Here is a 19173-nt window from a genome sequence, read left to right on the forward strand (position 1 = left end):
CGATCTCTATTCTTGGGCCAGGAGAGAGAGAGGGCGTGCCCACGGGCGAGCGTTGTTCGCCTCATTGATCACGAAAGCGAACTCGGAGCGGCCGGCCAGGCCTGTCCACAGCCTCACTTATTGACTACGGATTCGAGAGATCTGCATCCAGGAAAGATGCGTTGGGTGGTTGGATGGGGCCGTATCACTGCGTCCGCGATCTTCCAACATTGCCCAACCAACTTGGCTGGCGCAGGTGTGCGGTGTGCTTCGCTCGGTGCGACAAAGTCCCCTCCCGCCCCCCCGGGGAACTCGGGATGAAACGTTCCATTTTGCCTCCAGCACACAGACCGAATGGGCGTCCATTGGTTTGGCTGTGCGGCGCATGGGCGGGCACAGCCCTGCTGAGTCGCCACCCCGGGAAGCTAGGACAACTGGAGAGATTCGGCTGTCGGAAGGAAACCTACGTCACTCGCAACAGACGACCAGGGGACCAGTAGAAGAGTTGCACGGCCCGCCTTTCGCGCTCGAATCAGGGAGCATCACACGTGTGAAATCGGAAAAACGACCTTTCTTGTTTGAGAAGGACACTATCAGCAAAAGTTTATTCCGCCATTCTCAGTAGCCGCGAAGTGGCAGGTGTCTAAGTCGACGTCGACCCTCTGGACCCGTCGGGTCAGCGATCCGCAATTGCCCTTTTGGGCAGCCCTGAGCGAGAACTGCGGAGCCAATGACGCCGGATCTAATTTGCGCACTTGATTTACGTTAGACTGTCACGATAGATTGATTCACGATTTTTGCCATGCTAGAAACTCGGGAAGAGAGAAGAAGGGCATCGTCGTTGAAGACCAAAATGCACTGGCAGGCGGCATCCCACGGTGGTGGATCAGGGTCAACCGTCAGATAAAGACCAGACTGGCTGGCGCAAGACGACACGCTGTAGGGTCTGGTGGCTCTAGAGAATGGGCATGTAGTAGCAATTGTCAGCCAAGCTGGCTGTGCTATTGGAGGAAAATCCAAGACGGATGGGGGGGATGTCCTGGACGGACAAGGGGAGAGAGCAAGCTGTAGGATGGTAACCTCGCCAGCGAGACTACACTTTCCATTCCGATAACAAGGCGCCAGTTGCTGGTGGGTTTGCAGCAAGCTTGTGCTTGTGGTACACTGACCGGGCAGGTGTACTTGTTGATGCGTCCGCGCATCCAGGCGGCGCCCACATACAGACCCTCCGCCAACGCTACTGGTAGCTCGACCGACCGACCAAATGGCTTTTGGCGTACGGAGTACGGAGTAGATATCCAGCCCTGGCTGGTTGGCTGGGACGAGCAGATTTCGACCTACTGGTGCTCTAGCAAGCTAGTGCAAGACCACCGCAATTCACTGGAATGTGTCTTTACCATCGAGTTTGCAAGTTGCCCGTATGCTGCATGTTTCTGCAGTGGACCGACCACGTGCATTTTCCATGGCGGGAATAGAAGCCCGTTCTGGAATTCAAGGAAACGAAAAGCAAAATTCAACGGCGGCATGAGAGTTGAAATGAAAGAAACGTGGCTACTTGCTTGCTTTCCTTCAAGCAGGCGCCCACAACGAGCCAGCCACCTTTTGGCGGGATTGTCTTGGCAATCCGTTGTGATGGGCTGGGGTGGGAACCGTCTTAATCAAGAGGCTATTCCGAGTATTCGCACGATGGAGCAGCACGCGCGTCCGCAGGCTCTGTTCCAGTACAAATTAGGCAGGTCATCGAGAAGACGCTGGCGCGGGCCAAAGCACGATGAAAAAGAGTGCTTTGGCTTTCTTCTAGAAAGGAGCAGAAAACCAAACCCAACTAGTGGGTAAATCTGTTCCTACAGCGAGACCCTAACGGTGAGTCGGCGTAATTTATCGTCATCTGGCTTCCATCTCTTCTAGCGCCGTTGGTGTGACCTCCAAGGATGGAGAGAGGGAGTTGACAGGAGAGAGACATGGGTCTACGTAATGGGCAATGGCCGAAACAAGATGCCAATTTAGGACACGAGATTTGGGCGCCAGCAGTGGGATTTGATGAGATCTGGATAGTTGGTTGGTTGGCTTCTGCAAGGGAGAATGGAATGAGAGCCGCAGTGCGCCTGGGGTTTGGAGAAAGGGTCCCTTGCAAGCCCCAGGGGGTGTCCCTTGTTTAGCTCGTTTGCTGCCTCGTTTATTACGGCGGGCTTGTTTCTCTGGGACGGGGAAGAGGAAAAGCTTCGAAAGATTGACCAGAGAGCAGGGATGGCTTGCCAGGGTCAGTGGCCAAAGGTGCTACCTCGGGCCAAAAGGCAGGCAGGGCAACCTGAAGGATTGCGGGCGGCATCTGCTGAGTGAGCGCAAGCAGCGGCCATGTGTGTCACCAGAACAACGGCCCAATGCCTCTTCTCCTCGACAACCGCAGCGATCGCTAACAAACATGAACATCAGCGTGTCAGTGTCCCTGATTGGGTGCCCTCTGAACGGGGGCGTGCTGGCCTGTGTCCCGTCACTGCCGACTGGCCCCTCATCAGCATCCCGTGGCCCCGAGACCTGCAGGACGGATGCACTCAGAGGCGTGCATCTTGCGTCTATTGGCAGCAGCCTGTCGTTTCTCTTGACCGCTCTCCCGGCTTTCTTCTTTCTTGCCATCTGGCAAAAAGAAAACGCAGAAAAAGTCCCCGTCTTGTCTGTCTCCCCTTGTGGTCCTGGCCCCCCTCGTGCCAAGCACACCGCAGAACGCTAAATGGCCTCGCGCTCTTCAGCTCACTGCTATCCTGCTTTGGGTCGCCGCGGCTTGGCGGAACGAAGGAAAAATGATATCATGGGATCCAGCAAAGAAAACATGTACACTGTTAAAAATGCTCCACCAAAAAACCCAAACGAAGAAGGAAAAAAAAAAGGGTTTCTCGGACGAAAGTTGTGCTGGACCACATGTCCGGGGCTCGCGGCTTTGCTTTTGTTTCAGAACCATGAAGCCACCATAGATCCCCCCTCTCTTCAAAAAAAGCTAAAAAAGTGAAAAAAAAAGAGGAGGCAAAAGTCCGTTGCCGATCTTGCCAGCGTGGACGTGAAACTCCACTGTACATAGGTAGCGTCGGCAATTCCTGGGCAGCCATTGGCTTCGTCGGGTCGTCTTACTGAGCACGCACTAGCTGGCTGATAAAACCTGCTGGTTTGGCTGGGCAGGTTGGGGCCACGGGATCCGACCAGCAGCTGATTGCGCCAGTGTAAATATTTTCGGATTAGCAGCGGCAGGGGGAGACGGGGTTCCGCCAACGAATTGACCTTTTGGCAGCTGTCCGTATTGCTGCTCTAATAATAAGCCCAAGGGGTGAACGGGAGTTTGAGGCTATTCGCACCAGAAGCGGCCTGGTAGGATCTGCAGCATTGCCCGCAGAACTATTGATTTGCCAGGGAAGGAATACGGAGTACGCGGAAAGCTATGCTGCTTGCGACACGCTGCGAAAAAGGGTCGCTACATCGAGATTTCACAAGATGGGCATGGAACAAAAACATGCGCAATACTGGAGTAGGCTCTCCGGAAGACCTCTAGGCCAAGCAACGGCATGCACTTCACGGAAAACGGCGTGGCGGGTTGACTCGGCCGAGGGCCATCTACAAGACTGACAGACACACGCATACACGCCATTTACCCGTTGGCATGCACTGGTAGCGGTAGTTATTGTGAGAGAGCAGGGCTCTAACAAACCGCAGGGTCCCGTCGGTGAATTGCGGCTGGACTTGGCAACCAGGACGGCACTAATAACTTAACACTGACACTAACACCAGGACACTAACACCAGTGCTAATCATTTAGCGCTACGTGCTGAGTAGCATCTCGAGTGAGACAGACACAGACAACATGGCCCCAAAAGCATGTAGATGTGCATGGCATGACATTCTGACTCCATGGAGGGGGCTCATACCTACTGCTAATATGATGAGGCTATTTTGAAGAAATGCAAATGTAAAAGCAGTTACGCGTCTTTCTCTGCAGTTGGCGGCTCGCGGAAACAAATCACCGATCCCACCCCAATCTAAGCCTTGGCATTACTGTGAAAAAGGGTAATGAATATATTGCGTGCAGACGCGGCCTGGTATAAGAGGATACCCTGGTCAATAAGTTATTCGTCTCTGTATATACTCATGGTTGATGACTGATTCGTAGTTTGTCATGTCGTCGAGGCACCCGCCCTTGGGTTCTTGGCCGCCGCCGCCGCTCCGCTGCAGTCCGCCGCCCGTTGGGTCTTGGAGGGGAGGGGGGGGGGGAAGGATTTGGGCGGGCCAGTCGCCGGCGGCCGTCTTTTTGACAGGCCATGCACGAGAAGAGAGAGGATTCCATCTGGCGATGCTGGCAGCATTTCGTCAGCCAAGACGGAGAAGCGGCAAACTAAAAGGAACAGGGTGAGCAGAGTAATAAGGGTAGTGCTGCTTGGCAACGTGCATGCAGCCCACCAGCACCAGTATTTAGGCGAGGGGGCAGGCCTACCGGGACATAGCTACTGGTAGCTTGCCACTAGTTGACCACCACAACTCTGGTTCAACTTGTGTGCTGCAGGAAAAGGTGGTGCATGTGCATGGTGTGTGTGTTCTATTTTTGGCCCATGAAGAAGAAGCTGTCTGTCTGTTGGTGGTGTAGTGGCGTGGCGCCGTGGGGCCAGGCTGGGCTGGGCTGGGCTGGCATCACTAACTAGAGGAGCGGGCTGCCGTGTCCCTTGCCCGCCGCCGGCGCCCCCCTCCCCCCCCCCAACCCACAGGTTCGCAGCGCTGAGACATGGGAAAATAATAATCAGAAATGGGGGTTTGGTGCGCTCAAGAGAATCCCGTCTGCGACCGGGCTCCAGCCAGCCAGCCAGCCCAGCCCAGCCAGGCCCTCAGTGGGCACAATGGGGCGGCCGGCGCGCTGGGCACTGCCATTCTGCATACAATATCGGTCATGCTAATGATGCATTTTGCTGTAATGACAGTGTTGACACTGATGCCGAAACACATGCACAATTTGCGGCGACATTTCGCCAGGGAAGAGGCCATGGAACTGCAGTGTCAGCCAGGCGGACGGGCCGGAGACATCAAGGTCTCTTGCCACCGTAGAACGGGTGAGATGGCTCGGCGCTGTTTTCTTCTTCTTCGCCTCTGGTTAAACGGCACCAGAAAGAAAATCAAAGTCTTGGCATGACGAAAAGCGCATGTGGGAGCAATGGCTGCTCTCTCTGTACGTGGGCCGTGGGAGGCGACAGAGTTGGCAGCTAGTGTCCCCGGCCCCAGTCAGTCGATCCCCGTCTGAGCGAACGCGCAGGCTACGGAGCAACTTGGACAGCGAGCGAGCTGCAGAGAGAGCCGCGTGATGAATTGGGCACTTCTCACAGAAGAGCTGTTAGCGTCGGGAAATACTGTTTCTTTCCTGGTCGATGCAACGCTGGAGAGAACCCCCCCCCTCCCTGTCTCTCACTTTCCCCCCGGAGAGGTGCGCTAACTAGTCAAAGTGCCAACTATGAGGGCGTAGCGGTCCTGCGACGCACACCCTGTTTCTCTCGCCAGAGTATTGGTTGTTTCTCGCTTTCCGAATCAGAGAAGCCCTTTTTAGACGGTCCCTTTTGGGAAACAAGGGATCTCGCGATCACATAAATTCAGGGCCATGCGGAGGCGCAGCATGTTTGACCCTCCCCATTCCAGTCACGATACGAGGACAGCTAAAGTTAGTTCTCTCGGCAATAGACGCGCTCTAATAAGTTGAAGCGGGAAAGGTTTCCTGGGCCTTTTCAAGGCCCTCGATTGGCGCTGTTGGACCCTCCCCTTCCCTTGTCTCTGTCGGATGAAACCAAAGCTGCGTGATTGAGCCAATTCCGGAAAGATGATGGTGTGCAGTAGCGTCCAAGTCTGCTGTGCATGGCTTTTGGAGCGTTGACGGGCTGTGGTTACACACACCAAGTGAGCGTTGACTGCCGGTGGGCTAGTGATGCCACCGCCCGGCAGTTGGCCTCGATGTTAGGCTCTGCAACACGACTTACTGAAGAAGGCTTCCACGCATAATGCAGGAGGAGTCTCCGACACCGTTAAAGCGTTGCGAGTTTGTGATGAGGCGAGTTACCGTCACGGCCATGAGACGCCGCGATGAAGCCGGGCTGCCGACCATAGGCACCAGTGTAAGCAATCGGGTTACGCAGAAGCGTTAGTGAGTGCGAAAATGACGTCCCCCGGTCTTACACGCCCGACTGTGCTTTGAACTAGCGGCTCTTTTTTGGATGGCAAACAGAGCTAGCTAGCAATTCATGTTTCCGCGGATTTGGGACCTTGTGCTTGGGACCCTGGGACAAGGTACTAAGAATAACATATCGGTGCTACTTTGTGCTGAAGCGGGGAAGCAAGGGTAAAGAGACGAGGTCGAACGAGCAGAAAGCCAAGCGAACGAAGGATGAGACAGGTGAAGATGGAGGCAAATAAAGCGACAACGTTAGAGCCGAGAGAGTACGGAATCAACAACAGGGAAATCCCGGTCGAGCGAACGGGCAAAGGTGGGCTTTGAGTCTTTGGGTCTCTTGGCTTTGGGTCTCTTGGGGGTGCATACTTTTTTTTTTTTGGAGTAGACAGGTCGGCAGGCAAGGCCTCCCGGTCCAGTGTGCGGACGTGAGCCGCCTGGTTGGGTTTAGCAGTTGGAGGAGGCGAGGTGAGGTGGTGATCGCTGGCACCAGCAGCAGCGGTGGTGGTGCGAAGCTATTTTTATCTCGTCTGCTGTACTGCAGCGGCCGGAGCCAGCTGTGGTTGGAGAAGCAGCAGCTGTTTGACCCGCAGACCGCATGTGCGTCATTCTGAACAAGAGACAAGCGACAAGGGCCTCAAATGGTTCTCCTCTTTTTTGTTCGGATTGTTGTTCCTTTTTCTAAACTGTCGTATTTTGAAGAAATGTCGATATACTTTTTTTGCTTCTATTTTTGCAGGTCAATGCAGGGCAAAACGCTGTTGAGATGGACGGGCGGTCTACGTACTCTGTCCAGCAACACGGAGCGGTCTCTCCGTTTGCTTGTAGATCGGCCAGCGAGACGTGATTCGAGGAATAGAGGAAAGTAAGATTAATTGGTGCAGATAAATTACTCGGCAACACGATAGAGAGGTCCCCATCTTGATAGAATGATGAATGGACCCTGGGAAAAAAAAAGAGGTACTGAATCAGTTCGGATGTTTTTTTCCCACTGGTTTCTATTTTTGAGGCCTGCTCTTCTTGGCCGACGCCCTTGGCCACACCGCGCCTGATTTTACTAGGCCCAAGAGGCCCAGCAACAAAAGGACCACTTATGGCTGCCCTGTTGCCCTGTAAGGTAGCGGAGGCGCACCTTGTCGGTCAGAACCGCAGGCTTAGTTTGAGCCCTGACCAGAGGGCGAATGTGCCCCCCCCCCCCCAAAAGACGTCCGGGTCCACCAACTGCTGGTACCAGCAAAGTCGCCCGACGCACACCCCTCAACCTTCAACCTTCAGCCTTCACCCCTCTCCGGGACCCCCAACCCCGCCCACCAACAGAGAGCCACACGCCCTCTTCTGCTTCGCACTGATCTTGGGCCTGCTGGTTGGCTAGCTGAACGGCCAGTGAGTTGCTGCTCACACTGCAGCGGGCAGTGCGCTGTGCGACGTCCCCTCCCGGCGAGTGACGACCCGCCCCTGCTCGCCCACCCCCCGCTGTCGTCACAGGGCACCTGCATCACATCCGCCTAGAGGAGCACGCTACAGGGGATCCGCGTAGACAGAACAGCGCACCGGTGCGGCCTGCAGCAGCAGTGGCCACAGGGCTTTTCTTTTTGCAGAGAGAATCTGTTGTCTGGCGATTCGTTGGCTGCTACTACCAGTGTCACCACAGACTGCCAGAGCCCCAGAAGCCCCAGAAGCCCAACCTGCCAAGCCCCCCCCCCTCCCCGTCCGTCCGTTGCCTTCGTGACCCCATCTCACTAACAGACCACCACACCACCACCCACCACCCACCACGCCCGCCTCTCTCCAAACCGCACACTGCCCGCCTGCCACACCACCTACAACACACTCCGCCTCCACTCTTTCTATTTAACAATCCTCAATCCCCCCATCCTCTTCCTCCCACCTCGCCTTACATCCCATCCATAAACATCTTCAAGCTTCAGCTTCGGCCCAGACCTTCGCTTTCTCCCACTCTCGCTCCTCCTACTCTCGCTCTTAGGAAGTCCTCGTTGACTCCTGTCATTCGCTTATTAGTGTCTTGTTTTACTGTCTGCGCTTGTTGCTGATTCTCAAACGCCCAACCAAATCAACCACTCATCATCCTCCTCTCCGCTGCTTTCGTCTCGAACAACAATTCTACGTTTTCCAAACGCCTTCGATTCAGCCTCTCTACCGCCTCGAAAATACACTCGCTTGCCATCTTCCCCGCAAACGACCGTTTTTCTCCCAACGGAATAGCAAGAAAACCAATCCCGCTTCCACAGGAAATTCCGCCAGTCCCAAGACCGCCTACACTTGACCAGTGCCCGTCTCTTGCTACCGCGTCTAGATGCATATCTAAACATCCAACTTCTTGTAATCTCTTTCTATCCAACTCTCCTCCCGGACCTCGAGATTCCCGGCTCAACATTCCACAATTCGCTTTTCTGGACCGTTTTACGCCAAACCCGCAACAACCGACTTCAAGTCACTTACGATCGCTACCAAACCTGTTTCAAAACTGGAATTTTCCCTGCCTATAGCAAGTAGTTCAGAGATTCCCCTCTGACCACCTTCGACATCTTAGTATCTACTATTCTGTCGACTTGTTCTTTGCTCTCCGTGTCTGTTTGCTACGACACCTTGGTCATTGCACGTTCCACATCGTGTAGTCCAGTTTTTATCACTTTCGCTTCTCCGCCACAGCTTCATTGCCTGTGGTTTAATCTTTACGTGCGTCTTCCACTCCCCGCAACCTCTGATAACCCTGCTGACATTCCTAGGTCTCCCGCTTTTCGAGTCTCTTCCCTTCGACACAATGGCCGGTCCCGGTGGTGGTCCTCCTCGCCGCTCCCACACCAAGTCTCGCAAGGGCTGTGAAACCTGCAAACGCCGTCACATTCGCTGTGACGAGAGCTTTCCTCAGTGCCGCAACTGCACCAAGCACAAGATCCGCTGCCCTTACAATGACATCCAGGTTACTCCCGAGCCTGAGCGCGCTGCCACTCCCGACAACAAGCCCGACCTGATGTGGACTCCTCAGATCGAGGCCGACATTGCTGAGTGGCAACGAACTGGTGTTTTCCCGTTCCCTTCCCTCGGTCTCTACCCGGCTCCCATTGCTCAACTCTACTCGGTCGAGGATCTCCGCCTCATCTACCACCTCGCTGCTCTCTACCAGCAGCTGGCTGCCATGGATGCCAACAACTTCACCCTCTGGACTCGCCACATCCCGACTCTTCTCCAAATTGGTGCCAACACCCCCTACGTTATGCACGCTCTCCTGGCCTTTTCTGCCATGCACATTGGGTTCCTCACCTCTTGCCAGCGCGTTACCAACATGGCGTTTGACCACCGTGGCACTGCCCTGAGCGGCCTGCACGCCGCCATTGGCTCCTTTTCTCGCGAGACCTCGGATGCCATCCTCGCCGCCTCGCTTGTTCTCTCCTGGCAAGCCAACGATTGGCGCAGCTGGACCCAGCTCATGCAGGGCACCTCCGCCGTCATTGATGCCATGGAAACCTGGAAGCACGAGTCCCTCTTCACCGACTTCATCGCCGAGAGCAGCACTTTCCCCACTGCTCCTCCCTCGCCCGATCCTGAGCACCGCCCCAGCCAGCCGCGCAAGGACGACCTCGACGCTTTCCAGCGCACTCTGGACCAAGTCCAAAAGGTTGAAGCCCATCTCCGCCACCACAGAGAGGATACCACTCAGGTCCAGCATCTCATTGGTTTCCTCAAGGGTGCCCGCAAGATGAGCCCTACCCTTTCCATTGCCCAGCAGTACGAGCGTCTTCAGCCTCTCCGTACCTGGCTTTTCTGGATGCCAGTGAGCTACCTGCAGAACTACAGTGCCTCGCCCAACTCTCTTGTGGTGATTGCCCACCTCTACACTGTAGCTCTTCTCATGGAGCGTCTCTTCCCTGAAATTGGTGCTGCCTATTTTGGTTCCCTCTCTATCCTGCCCGTTGAAGAGATTGCCCGCCGCCTCATGTCCATTAGCGTGGCCAGCGCCCCAAGGAGCGCCCACACTCCTCTGACTCTGATGGAATTCCCCATCGATACCGTCAGCGAGTTTCGCTCCCGCATGGGCTGGGTCAGCCCCGAGAGGACCCGCTCGTTCCCTCAGTTCAACCCCCCCAACTTTCCCACCCAGGAAGTTGGCATGGCTGCTGCAACCGAGTCGTACGTCTACAACAGCCCTGCCTTCAGCTACAGTGCCGAGGAGATGCCCATGCTCAACAATGCCGTTTCCATGGCTGCCGAGGGTAGCCCCATGATGATGTCCTCCCCCTTTGTGAGCCAGCACTACCTCGGTGTTCCCTCGCCTTCCTTTGCGGCCTACTCTCCCGCCTCCTCCACTTTCGAGGGTTCCGTTGCCTACAGCGATCCTGAGGAATACGCATCCTTTGACCTGCACAATTTCCAGACTGGTCACTCGCCTATGCTCGGCGATTCGCATCTCAGCTATGGAGTAGGGTTCGTCACTCCCAACCAACCGGTGTGGATCTAAGGTACCTTCGCCCTTCACACCGGCGCCCTTTACTTCGGCAAAGACCATTCGGATTGACGTTTTCTCTCTACCTCAGGAATCCGAGCCCCTCTTTGGCCAGCAACGCAACCTACCCAGCAACCTATCCACCACCTCGCCAGGACGCCGCCTCCATGTACGCGCCGGCCTTTACCGGCGACATGGCCATGTTCAACCCGGATGCCTTTACGATGCTTCCCCGTCCAGAGTCTCCGATGCCTTCGAGCAGCTCACCCGCACACTTTCGCCACCGCCAGAACACCTCCGTCTCCTCAGGACCCCACCCGCCTTCACCTCTCACTCAAGCACCGCTGGTGCCTGAGCACGACCCTAAGGGCAAAGGACGAGCTCGGTGATTGGCAATTGCTCTTCTTGAGACGCCTTTTTGACTTTTTGCATTTGTCTTTCTGCATTTTACAAGGACACCATGTACATCACACTCCTTCCACATTCGCTCACTACGGACCGCTTGGTTATACAACCATGCTACAACATTCCTTTCGAGTTGATCTCGACCACACTCCTTCGGCACACAGCGCCAATGTATTACTACTCAATACGCCACACTCCTTACGATACCCACGAGGATGCTATTCATCCGACCCTCCTTAATACGACAATGATACCCAGCATTAGACACTCCTTTTTACGACATTATAACGACTATCATCGGCATAGATACATACATTCCTTACGGACCACCACTACATGGGTCAGCGAGCACAGCATTTTGATTTGAAGCAAGGCGATGGGAGTTTTTTTTATTTGATTTTGATTTGACCAAGAGTCAATTTGGCTAGGATTGTAATACGGGCTTATTTGATTTGAACTTGATTTGGACTCGAAAAACTGTTTGTTAAGAATGTTTGGTTTTTATTGGGGCTACAAAGCCAGACCAAAATGGGTTTATTTGATGGACTGCACAAGGCAGGATAATGACTTGATTGATGACTTTGGGTCTCTTTCCATAGTAGCAGCCACGTCTGCAATAATCGAGCCGCGCTTCGCTGTTTACAACAACGTTTTCGCTCTCCTTCTCCATGTGACTTTCATCTATGCCGTTTCCTTGACTTACACTTGCCTCTACCGCATCTGCCGTGACGGCGTGGCTTGAGTTAGCCGACGGCCTGCCTGATTTCGTCTAGTCGGAGCTGCTGATCGCAAGCCTGCTTTCGTGAAGAGCTGAAAGATGAAACATGCAGACCCCGAGTCCCTACCCCAGAACCCTGTTGCCACTGATCCTTAGTTGAAGTTGAGTTTAGCGCCAGCGAGGGGAGCCAAACCTCCGTTCGCTTGTTTTGAGTGGACTGTTTGAAAAAATAAAATAAAAAGCATATCGACGCCACGCGGCAAACGACCAGGGAGGGGGGGCATGGATACGGGTTTCTGGAGAAAGATGCTTAATGCAACCCTGCGAGGCTATCAAAACGCCAGTGGGAACCAAACCCTCAACGGGGGACAGGGAAGAGGGCGGCGCCGCGGACGATGTGTGGGTTGATGGAGATTCCGGCCGTAGAGGTGTGGACAGGGACTGCGCCTCGTTGGCATACGTATGCTCGCCAACATACACCAACCCTGCGATGCGCTGGACTGGGATATGCTTGTCCTTGCTAGTTGCTATTTGGGGAGGGGCGTGTGCATTCTCATTCGTCGCTGTCGTTGGGGACTATGCTTGTCGCTTGTCAGATGTGATGAATTCTGACGATGACCGTTGGTGGAATCTGTTTCAGATTGACGACTATATTGAATTATTGAATAATGAAAAAGTAATGATAATAATGTTCCCTAGAAGAAAAAAAGACGAGTCCGCGGTGATGACGACGACGACGACGACACACGAACGAGGACGGTACTTGGAGCTGCTTTGACCGAGGGAGTCGCGGGCTTGATGCTATTTTTAATACTTGCAGCTCAGCTGAGTGGTCCTGGTCTGTTTGGAGAGTAGCCGCCTCATTTTGGGCTATACGAAAATGAAGAGTAGGTATTCTCCGAAGCGGTTAATCTGGGTTTCCTCGGCGTTGGTCACTGGAAAAGAAGGCGCCTCGACAGCAGCACGTAAAAATAGTCAATGGTATAGATGACCGTGGTGAGTCGCAGTATCCCGAGTACTACTGCATATGAAACGACCCTTCGGAGAGATGCAAGCTTTTGCTCTATTTTCAAGTACGTTGATACTGTAACTTTTGAGCCCGGTTGTAAAGTTCACCGATGCGTCAAACGGTGCAGCCGCTCACCCACACACGCCATTCTCCTTCTTTCAGCTTGCATCTGTCCTGTTACGTTGCGCTTTTTGCGGACTCTGCTACGTTGTCATGATCCAGACAGGTTTCGAGAGTTTGCGTCGCCAAGTGACAAGGTTTGGTCCAGAAATGCTCGTGTGTGAAGAAGGGTAAGTGGTCGTCTGCAAGAGGAACCTATCGATGCATGGTTCAAATCCAACATTCGTTCAACAAAAAAAAAAGAATTACCCTCTTGAAAATTTTCACATGGTATTGGGCCGTGTTGTCGCTTTTCTTCAAATCATCCCCCCGAAAGAACGTCTTTGAGCAGGGCGTCTGGTGAAGAAAGTAGCGAATGAGGGCGAATGCCGACACAAGCCCATCCCTTCCACCTCCCGAGCGAACGAGCGAGCATCAAGTCGACACATAAGAATTTAGGGAAGAGATCGATTTCTCCCGAAAAGACGTGCAGAGAGAGCAGATGTGTCGCTCTGCGGCTTGCACTTCGGATGCTTGTTGTGGTCTATGACAGGTGTTGCGCTGCATCATCGTCGCCACCACTCAGCCCATGCCATACAACGACGCCGCCGAGGAGAGTCACACCTTATACCATGCCCTAGTTTCGGGCCTCAAGTAACCGTTTTGGCCAGTCTCAATGCTCAAGTGTCATCTTCTTCAGCAAGCTGCACCACACGATAAGCTACGCTACTGTTCTGTGAGACAACTCTGCGACGAAAAAAAAACAGATGTGATCCTCAAGTGACGCAAAGCAAAATTTATACGCAAATTCAGCTATCTACTGGGTTGTTTGGCTTGTCAAGGCCATGCTATAAAATCGTTTTTTCCTCTCTTTCCATGCCGTAACTTCCATTCATGCTATTGCTTCTTTTTCCTCGTTGGCTCCCATGCCCAGTCATGTTTTCCGTTAAAAAGGCTTCTACCAGTAATTCATCTCCCATCATCCCATATTATAGCTAAAATATTCATTTCCTCTTACCGTATGCTTTCCCTACAACTGCATTCCATTCGACTTGGCCCACCTGCCACACTCCCTTCTCCATCTGGCTCTCGTATTGTACGTAGCTCGCTTCCGATTAGAAAGTATATCTTGCTTTCAGGTTCTCCTGGGAAGCGGCAGGAAGCTGCCCGATAAATCTATCAAACTCGGGAATGTTTGCTTTGTAGATGCTGAGAATCTGGACGAATGTTAGCAGTGTAATTAGCGAGTCGCTTGGGCAGTCAGATCTTACATCCTGGAAAGCTGCGTGAAGTTGCTGCTTCAGGGGATTCTGCAGATCCATGTTGTAGTTGGCAATGGTGCCAAAGTACTGGAGAAGTACTGGCTCCATGGCCTGTGGGTTCTCCCGAACAATGGCGGTGAAGCCTTTCATCGCAGAGGCTTTCTCGTCCATCGTAAGAACGTCCTCCATTGCCTCAAGGTAGAGGCCTGCGTAGCTGCCTAGTCCATGAGCCATAACGTGCGCATTGTTCTGACCGAGTCTACCAAGTGCGGTCGCAGCATTCTCAACCAGACCAGAAGGCACACGCGGGTTTTGCATCATCTCCACAAACTTCGTCATCAGATCCTGGACAAAGGGTTTCATGCCATCGCCGTAACGCACAGCAATTTCGCCAGCGGACCAACAAGCGTTGTTGACAACACCAAAGCCAGTCTCAATCGACTCATCCAATATCTCATCCATGTCCAGCTGCTTGACAAGGAAAGGCATAAGTTTCGGCAGATGTGGCTCTAGAAGCGGGAATAGGAACTTTGCGCAATCGCCAAGCAGAGCATAAGCCGACTGTCGCACCTCGTCTGTGGGGTCCTCCATGCAGAAGCTAAGCAGCTCAAACATAGGCTGCGGTGAGTTGCTGACGAGTTGGGAGGCTTGTTCGGGGTTCAAAGCTTGGATTATCGCACTAAGAAGGTCCAAAGCCGTAACCAAGAAATCCTTGTCCGGAGCATCAATACCGGGGTTGGTCACAGATGCCAAGGACTGTTCAAGGTTGTTGTGAATGATGCCAATGCAACGCTGGAAAATGGGACTGGCGTAGGGTGCAAACAATGTATCCATGGCTAGAGCGACATAGGAAAGACATTCGAGTAATGGAAAGATCTCGCGAGACTCGTCGTTCAGAATGCTGTAGCGTGCCAGGAGTGCCTCCATCAGCTGCTTAGCAATACTGGGTATAGCAAGTGTCGGGCCAACTTGCTCTGCAAGGGTCTGCACACAGTCATACAGAATGTACATGTTGCGGTCCTTGTACTTCTGGAAGCAGATGACAAATTGCTTGACAATGGGTTCCGCGTAAGGGATCAAAGCCTTTCCAGCGCGCTCCTCGACGTTGGCAAACGCCGAAGCACCAGCTTCTTGCACCTTCTTGTTGCGATCAAGCATCTTCTGCAAGATACCATCCATAAGCGGCAGGAAATACTGCTGTCGTTCAGCTTCTGGCAGAGCAGCAGCCCAGCCAGAGTAGCGACCGAGAGTCCAGCAGACGATGGTACGGATAACCGGCTCCGGGTCGGTCAAAAGAGAGATAAGGTATGGCACCAGCATTGGGAGATGGGGCAGGATTGCGGTTTCGCAGCCTTCGGCAACGGCACCCAGAGCCAACACAGCGGCCTCTCGCTGAGGCCAATCCTCGTGCTTAAGATTTCGTTCCAAGTAGGGCAGGATAAACTCGAAAACGGGCCCTCCAAAGTTGCGAGCAAAGACGTCAAGTGCAGCTGCAGAGCACTTGCGAACTGTCCATCGTTGGTCGGGGTTGTCGTCGCCAGCGTCGTCATCGTCATCATCAATCTCTCCATCCTCCAGGTCATCTTCCATGCCTGCGACGGCATTATAACCATCCTTGGCGGACTGGGGGGTCATGGTGCCGTCGCCGTTTGCACGAGTCAGATTCTTCTTCGCAAAGGCGGGCTTGATATCTTCCGCTTTATCTTCCTCATCTTCGTCGTCGGACTGGCCACCGAGAAGAGCAATGTCTTCACCGCTGTAAACCATGTACTCGAGAAGTAGAGGAATGATCTGTTCGATGTAAGGTCGGAGATGTTGCCAGAGGTCTTCGTGCTCGCCAACGGTAAGCCAGAACTCAGCGGCTTCGCAAGAGAGATCTTCATCGTCGCTTCTTTGCTGGCGGATTGTATATTCAACCAGGCCACCCATATGGGGGATGAGCTTCTCGGGGCGGCGGTCCACCAGCGACACGAAAGATCGACAGACTTGTCTGCGGACATCGGGGCTTTCGTCATTAGCGAGAGTGAACAGATGCTGGAGAAGATCGTCGATGGAGTTGTTCATTGCTTGGGATTCGCGCGGCGTGAAAACATTGATAGACGTCAGAGCACCAATCCGGACCTTGGGGAGCGGGCTCTTGGTAGCAGCAATGAGCTGCGGGAGGATATAGTTGAGAGGTCGCTGACCATTGACTTCTCGGGTGAGCATGCGGGTGTTGTCTTCGCAGATCTTGGCCATTGCAGACATGGCACCCTCCTGAGCCTCGTTCGGGACTTGTCCGGAGGCATTGCCAAAGGTCTCGATCAGCTGCGGAAGCAGCTCTGGCCAGCCCAACAAGCCACTCTTTTGGACGATCTCGGTTGCGACGTTGCCAGCAAAGTTGCGAATTTGGGTGTTCTTATCCTGCAGAGCAACAGGTATAGCGAGCTTGATAAGCTGCAGACTCGACTCGGGAATGGTCTTCCAGTCCGATTTGAGGTTGTTCTTGAGCATGATGCCAGCAGCGGAACGAACAAGGTGGTACTCGGACTGAGAAAAGGCCACGCCATCGGGGGGCTCGGGACTCGAGAGAATGTAGGCGAGGTAGTTGTTGATGTCAGGTGAGCTTTTTGCTTGTTTAAGCATCTATCAAAGGAGCGCGTGTCAGTCAATGGATTGGTGGCGAGGAAAAGCTACAGAGAGCTTACGAGCTCGGCCTGTTTCTGCGCATTCTTATCGAAGCCACTGAGAGAGTCCTTGAGGCAAGAGGCAAGCTGCCTCAAGGACTCGGGGGCAGGCTGCCAAGACATGATAGCCGGTACGCAGCGGAAAAAGGCACGGCGATGGTTGTATCGTATGTCGGTCTAGATCATCGAGCTTGTCGCAGGGAAGAACCTGGCTGGGCACGGGCGGTTAGCAGGTGGGTTTCTGGCATGGTCAGTCAGAAGGCGACAGATGGGAGGAAGCAGGAGTTCCCAATGACGGAAAATCGAGGAATCGAAACGGGAATAACAGCGCAAGAGGCTTGGAGGCATGCCGTGGAGGTTTCCAGCTTGCAGCAAGCCCGCGATGGCGGGGGGTAGAGCAAATGAGGGCGGGCAAGCGAGGTGGTGTTTTGGCCGTGTCGCAGTGCTTACAGTCGTTTGCCTATGCTCCCACTTCGGGCTATGGCAGTGGCGCCAAATAGACGATGAGAATAGAATCGGAAGACGGTGAATGAGGGATCCTTGGTTCGTTCGACTAGTTGAGGGGAGATTTAAACATCCAGATCAAGGGTCGTCAGGCCAAAGCCCATGAAATCGAGGATTTGAGGCCCCTCTCTAAGAAGCCCCCACCAAAGAAAAATTGGGCGTTGGCGCACGGCAGACAGCGTGCGCAGCAGCGGGGGCCGCCAAGTACCTCTGCGGTGGCGATACGATGGAAAGGTACCTGCCAACTTTTCCCAGCACTGAAACGCAGACGCTAAAGTATTTGTTTTGCTCGTGCTAGGTGGGTGTCAACAATTAGGTGGGTGCAAAGGTGCTTTGTCTGGCACAGAGGCGGTCGCTTAGCGGGGTGCGATAACGATAACCCGCTAATTCAAGGCGCAGACATACCTAACTACCTAGGTAGACGGAGGTACCTAAATAACAGCACCCGCAGCCTACTGTCGCCCTGTGTACCTTTCGCCAGGCCAGACCCGGCTCAATCTGTGGCATCATGCTTCACTGTGTATACCAACGCAAACATGCACAAGCAAGCCACATTATCCAGCCGAATGCTTGTTTCGAATTTTATTAATTGCAACTGAGGACACACACGCACACGCTCGCCAACACGACCATCACCGGTGATGTCATAACATTCCCAGGGTGGACTCTGGCAGCGAAACCAGACAACGGTGCCGTGATGATTGTGTGAAGAAAAAAACGCATCAGTTCTTTTTTTAATTATTTCCCGGCAAGCAGTTCTTCGTGTCTTTCAAGAGCTGCCAAGCGCTTCTGCAATAGGCGCTCGCCCACGGGTGTGTGATGTCACAGCCGATTCGCTCGCCGCGAGGGGCCTCGCACGTCAGACAAGGCAAAGTAATTCGTTCTTTATAATCCCCAAAGGACTGGAATTTTCCATAGCTCGCACATGCCCGGCCAAAAAAGACAGATTCTGGCCCGCATCCCATCGGCCCATCGACGTGGCAACATCCAATTTCCATCCCCGATCACCGCTGGTTTGCATGGCCCGAACCTGTGCATGCTGCCGTCTGGCTTGCACCGGATGCAACGTATTGATGCCTTGGCCTGCGAGCATAGTCCCAGATGCAACATAATTGGAAGGAATGGTGTTGTTTCCTCCAATGTGGCGCTATGAAACCCCGTTGACTTCCGCACCAGCCAGTAAACCTTCTTTCTTAAGCTGATCCGAGACGATGTCAATCACATTCTTCAACGCCTCCATCTCCTCTTCCACAGTGCCGCCCATGCCGGCATTCACGAAGCTCATCGAATTTGTGACGTAAACGGGTCGATTTGCCCTCCTAGCCAGGATCCTTGCGGTCCGTGTTGTGAATTCAAGAGTAGCCTCCGTTGTGAAGATTGTGGTTGCCAGCGGTTGTTGCGGGTTGAATCTCTTTTCGCAATCAGTAAGATTTCCGAAAAGCAAGGTTTTTGGGACATACATCAGGAAGAGCATACACCATAGAGCCCATCGGCGTTGTAGCGCCCGTTTCCTCCTGTGATGCCGTTGTGAGGGACACCATCACCGCCTTATCGAGGGTTGCGACACGGATGAAGATTCGCGTGTCCAGCGACTTGGGCAATGGAATCGACACCTCAACACTCTGCGTGTCCTTGAATGCCATTTTAAGCTCCAAGAAAGAAGTCCTTCAGCTTCGGTACTTCAGCTGCTGATGTTGACTTGGGCGGCTTCAAACCTGGACACCCCGTTGCACAAGTCACATGATTGGTCGATTTCTCACTGTAGCCCGCCCGAATCGCCTGAAATGGAACGATATCAGCCCGCACAGAAAACCGCCGAAGCGGCCAATTCCTCTTCAGAAGCCAAGATATTTCACAAATTTTCACCCAGGTACCAAAGCAGTTCTCG

At 53.7% G+C, this 19173-nt stretch overlaps 4 protein-coding genes across 4 annotated transcripts; 1 reads left to right on the forward strand and 3 right to left on the reverse strand.

Annotated features, from left to right (window-relative positions):
• Positions 1 to 6765: 6765 nt before the first annotated feature.
• On the reverse strand, positions 6766 to 7080 carry LMH87_004457 (uncharacterized protein; the record flags this gene model as incomplete). Its single annotated transcript, XM_056195676.1, has 2 exons — positions 6766 to 6887; positions 6948 to 7080. The coding sequence occupies 2 exons, from the start codon at positions 7078 to 7080 to the stop codon at positions 6766 to 6768; spliced, it is 255 nt and encodes an 84-aa protein (XP_056049281.1).
• Positions 7081 to 7253: 173 nt separating this feature from the next.
• On the forward strand, positions 7254 to 11011 carry LMH87_004458 (uncharacterized protein; the record flags this gene model as incomplete). Its single annotated transcript, XM_056195678.1, has 5 exons — positions 7254 to 7272; positions 8802 to 8857; positions 8908 to 8955; positions 9051 to 10603; positions 10714 to 11011. 5 exons carry the CDS (start codon positions 7254 to 7256, stop codon positions 11009 to 11011), a joined length of 1974 nt encoding a protein of 657 aa, XP_056049282.1.
• Positions 11012 to 13968: 2957 nt separating this feature from the next.
• On the reverse strand, positions 13969 to 16904 carry LMH87_004459 (uncharacterized protein; the record flags this gene model as incomplete). The annotated part of the gene is made up of 3 exons (XM_056195679.1): positions 13969 to 14070; positions 14125 to 16740; positions 16803 to 16904. The coding sequence occupies 3 exons, from the start codon at positions 16902 to 16904 to the stop codon at positions 13969 to 13971; spliced, it is 2820 nt and encodes a 939-aa protein (XP_056049283.1).
• Positions 16905 to 18432: 1528 nt separating this feature from the next.
• Positions 18433 to 18928, reverse strand: LMH87_004460 (uncharacterized protein; the record flags this gene model as incomplete). The annotated part of the gene is made up of 2 exons (XM_056195680.1): positions 18433 to 18696; positions 18746 to 18928. 2 exons carry the CDS (start codon positions 18926 to 18928, stop codon positions 18433 to 18435), a joined length of 447 nt encoding a protein of 148 aa, XP_056049284.1.
• Between the last annotated feature and the right edge of the window lie 245 nt (positions 18929 to 19173).

The sequence above is a fragment of the Akanthomyces muscarius genome, chromosome 2 (genome assembly GCF_028009165.1).
Source record: "Akanthomyces muscarius strain Ve6 chromosome 2, whole genome shotgun sequence".
In the NCBI taxonomy this organism is placed as follows: Eukaryota; Fungi; Ascomycota; class Sordariomycetes; order Hypocreales; family Cordycipitaceae; genus Akanthomyces; species Akanthomyces muscarius.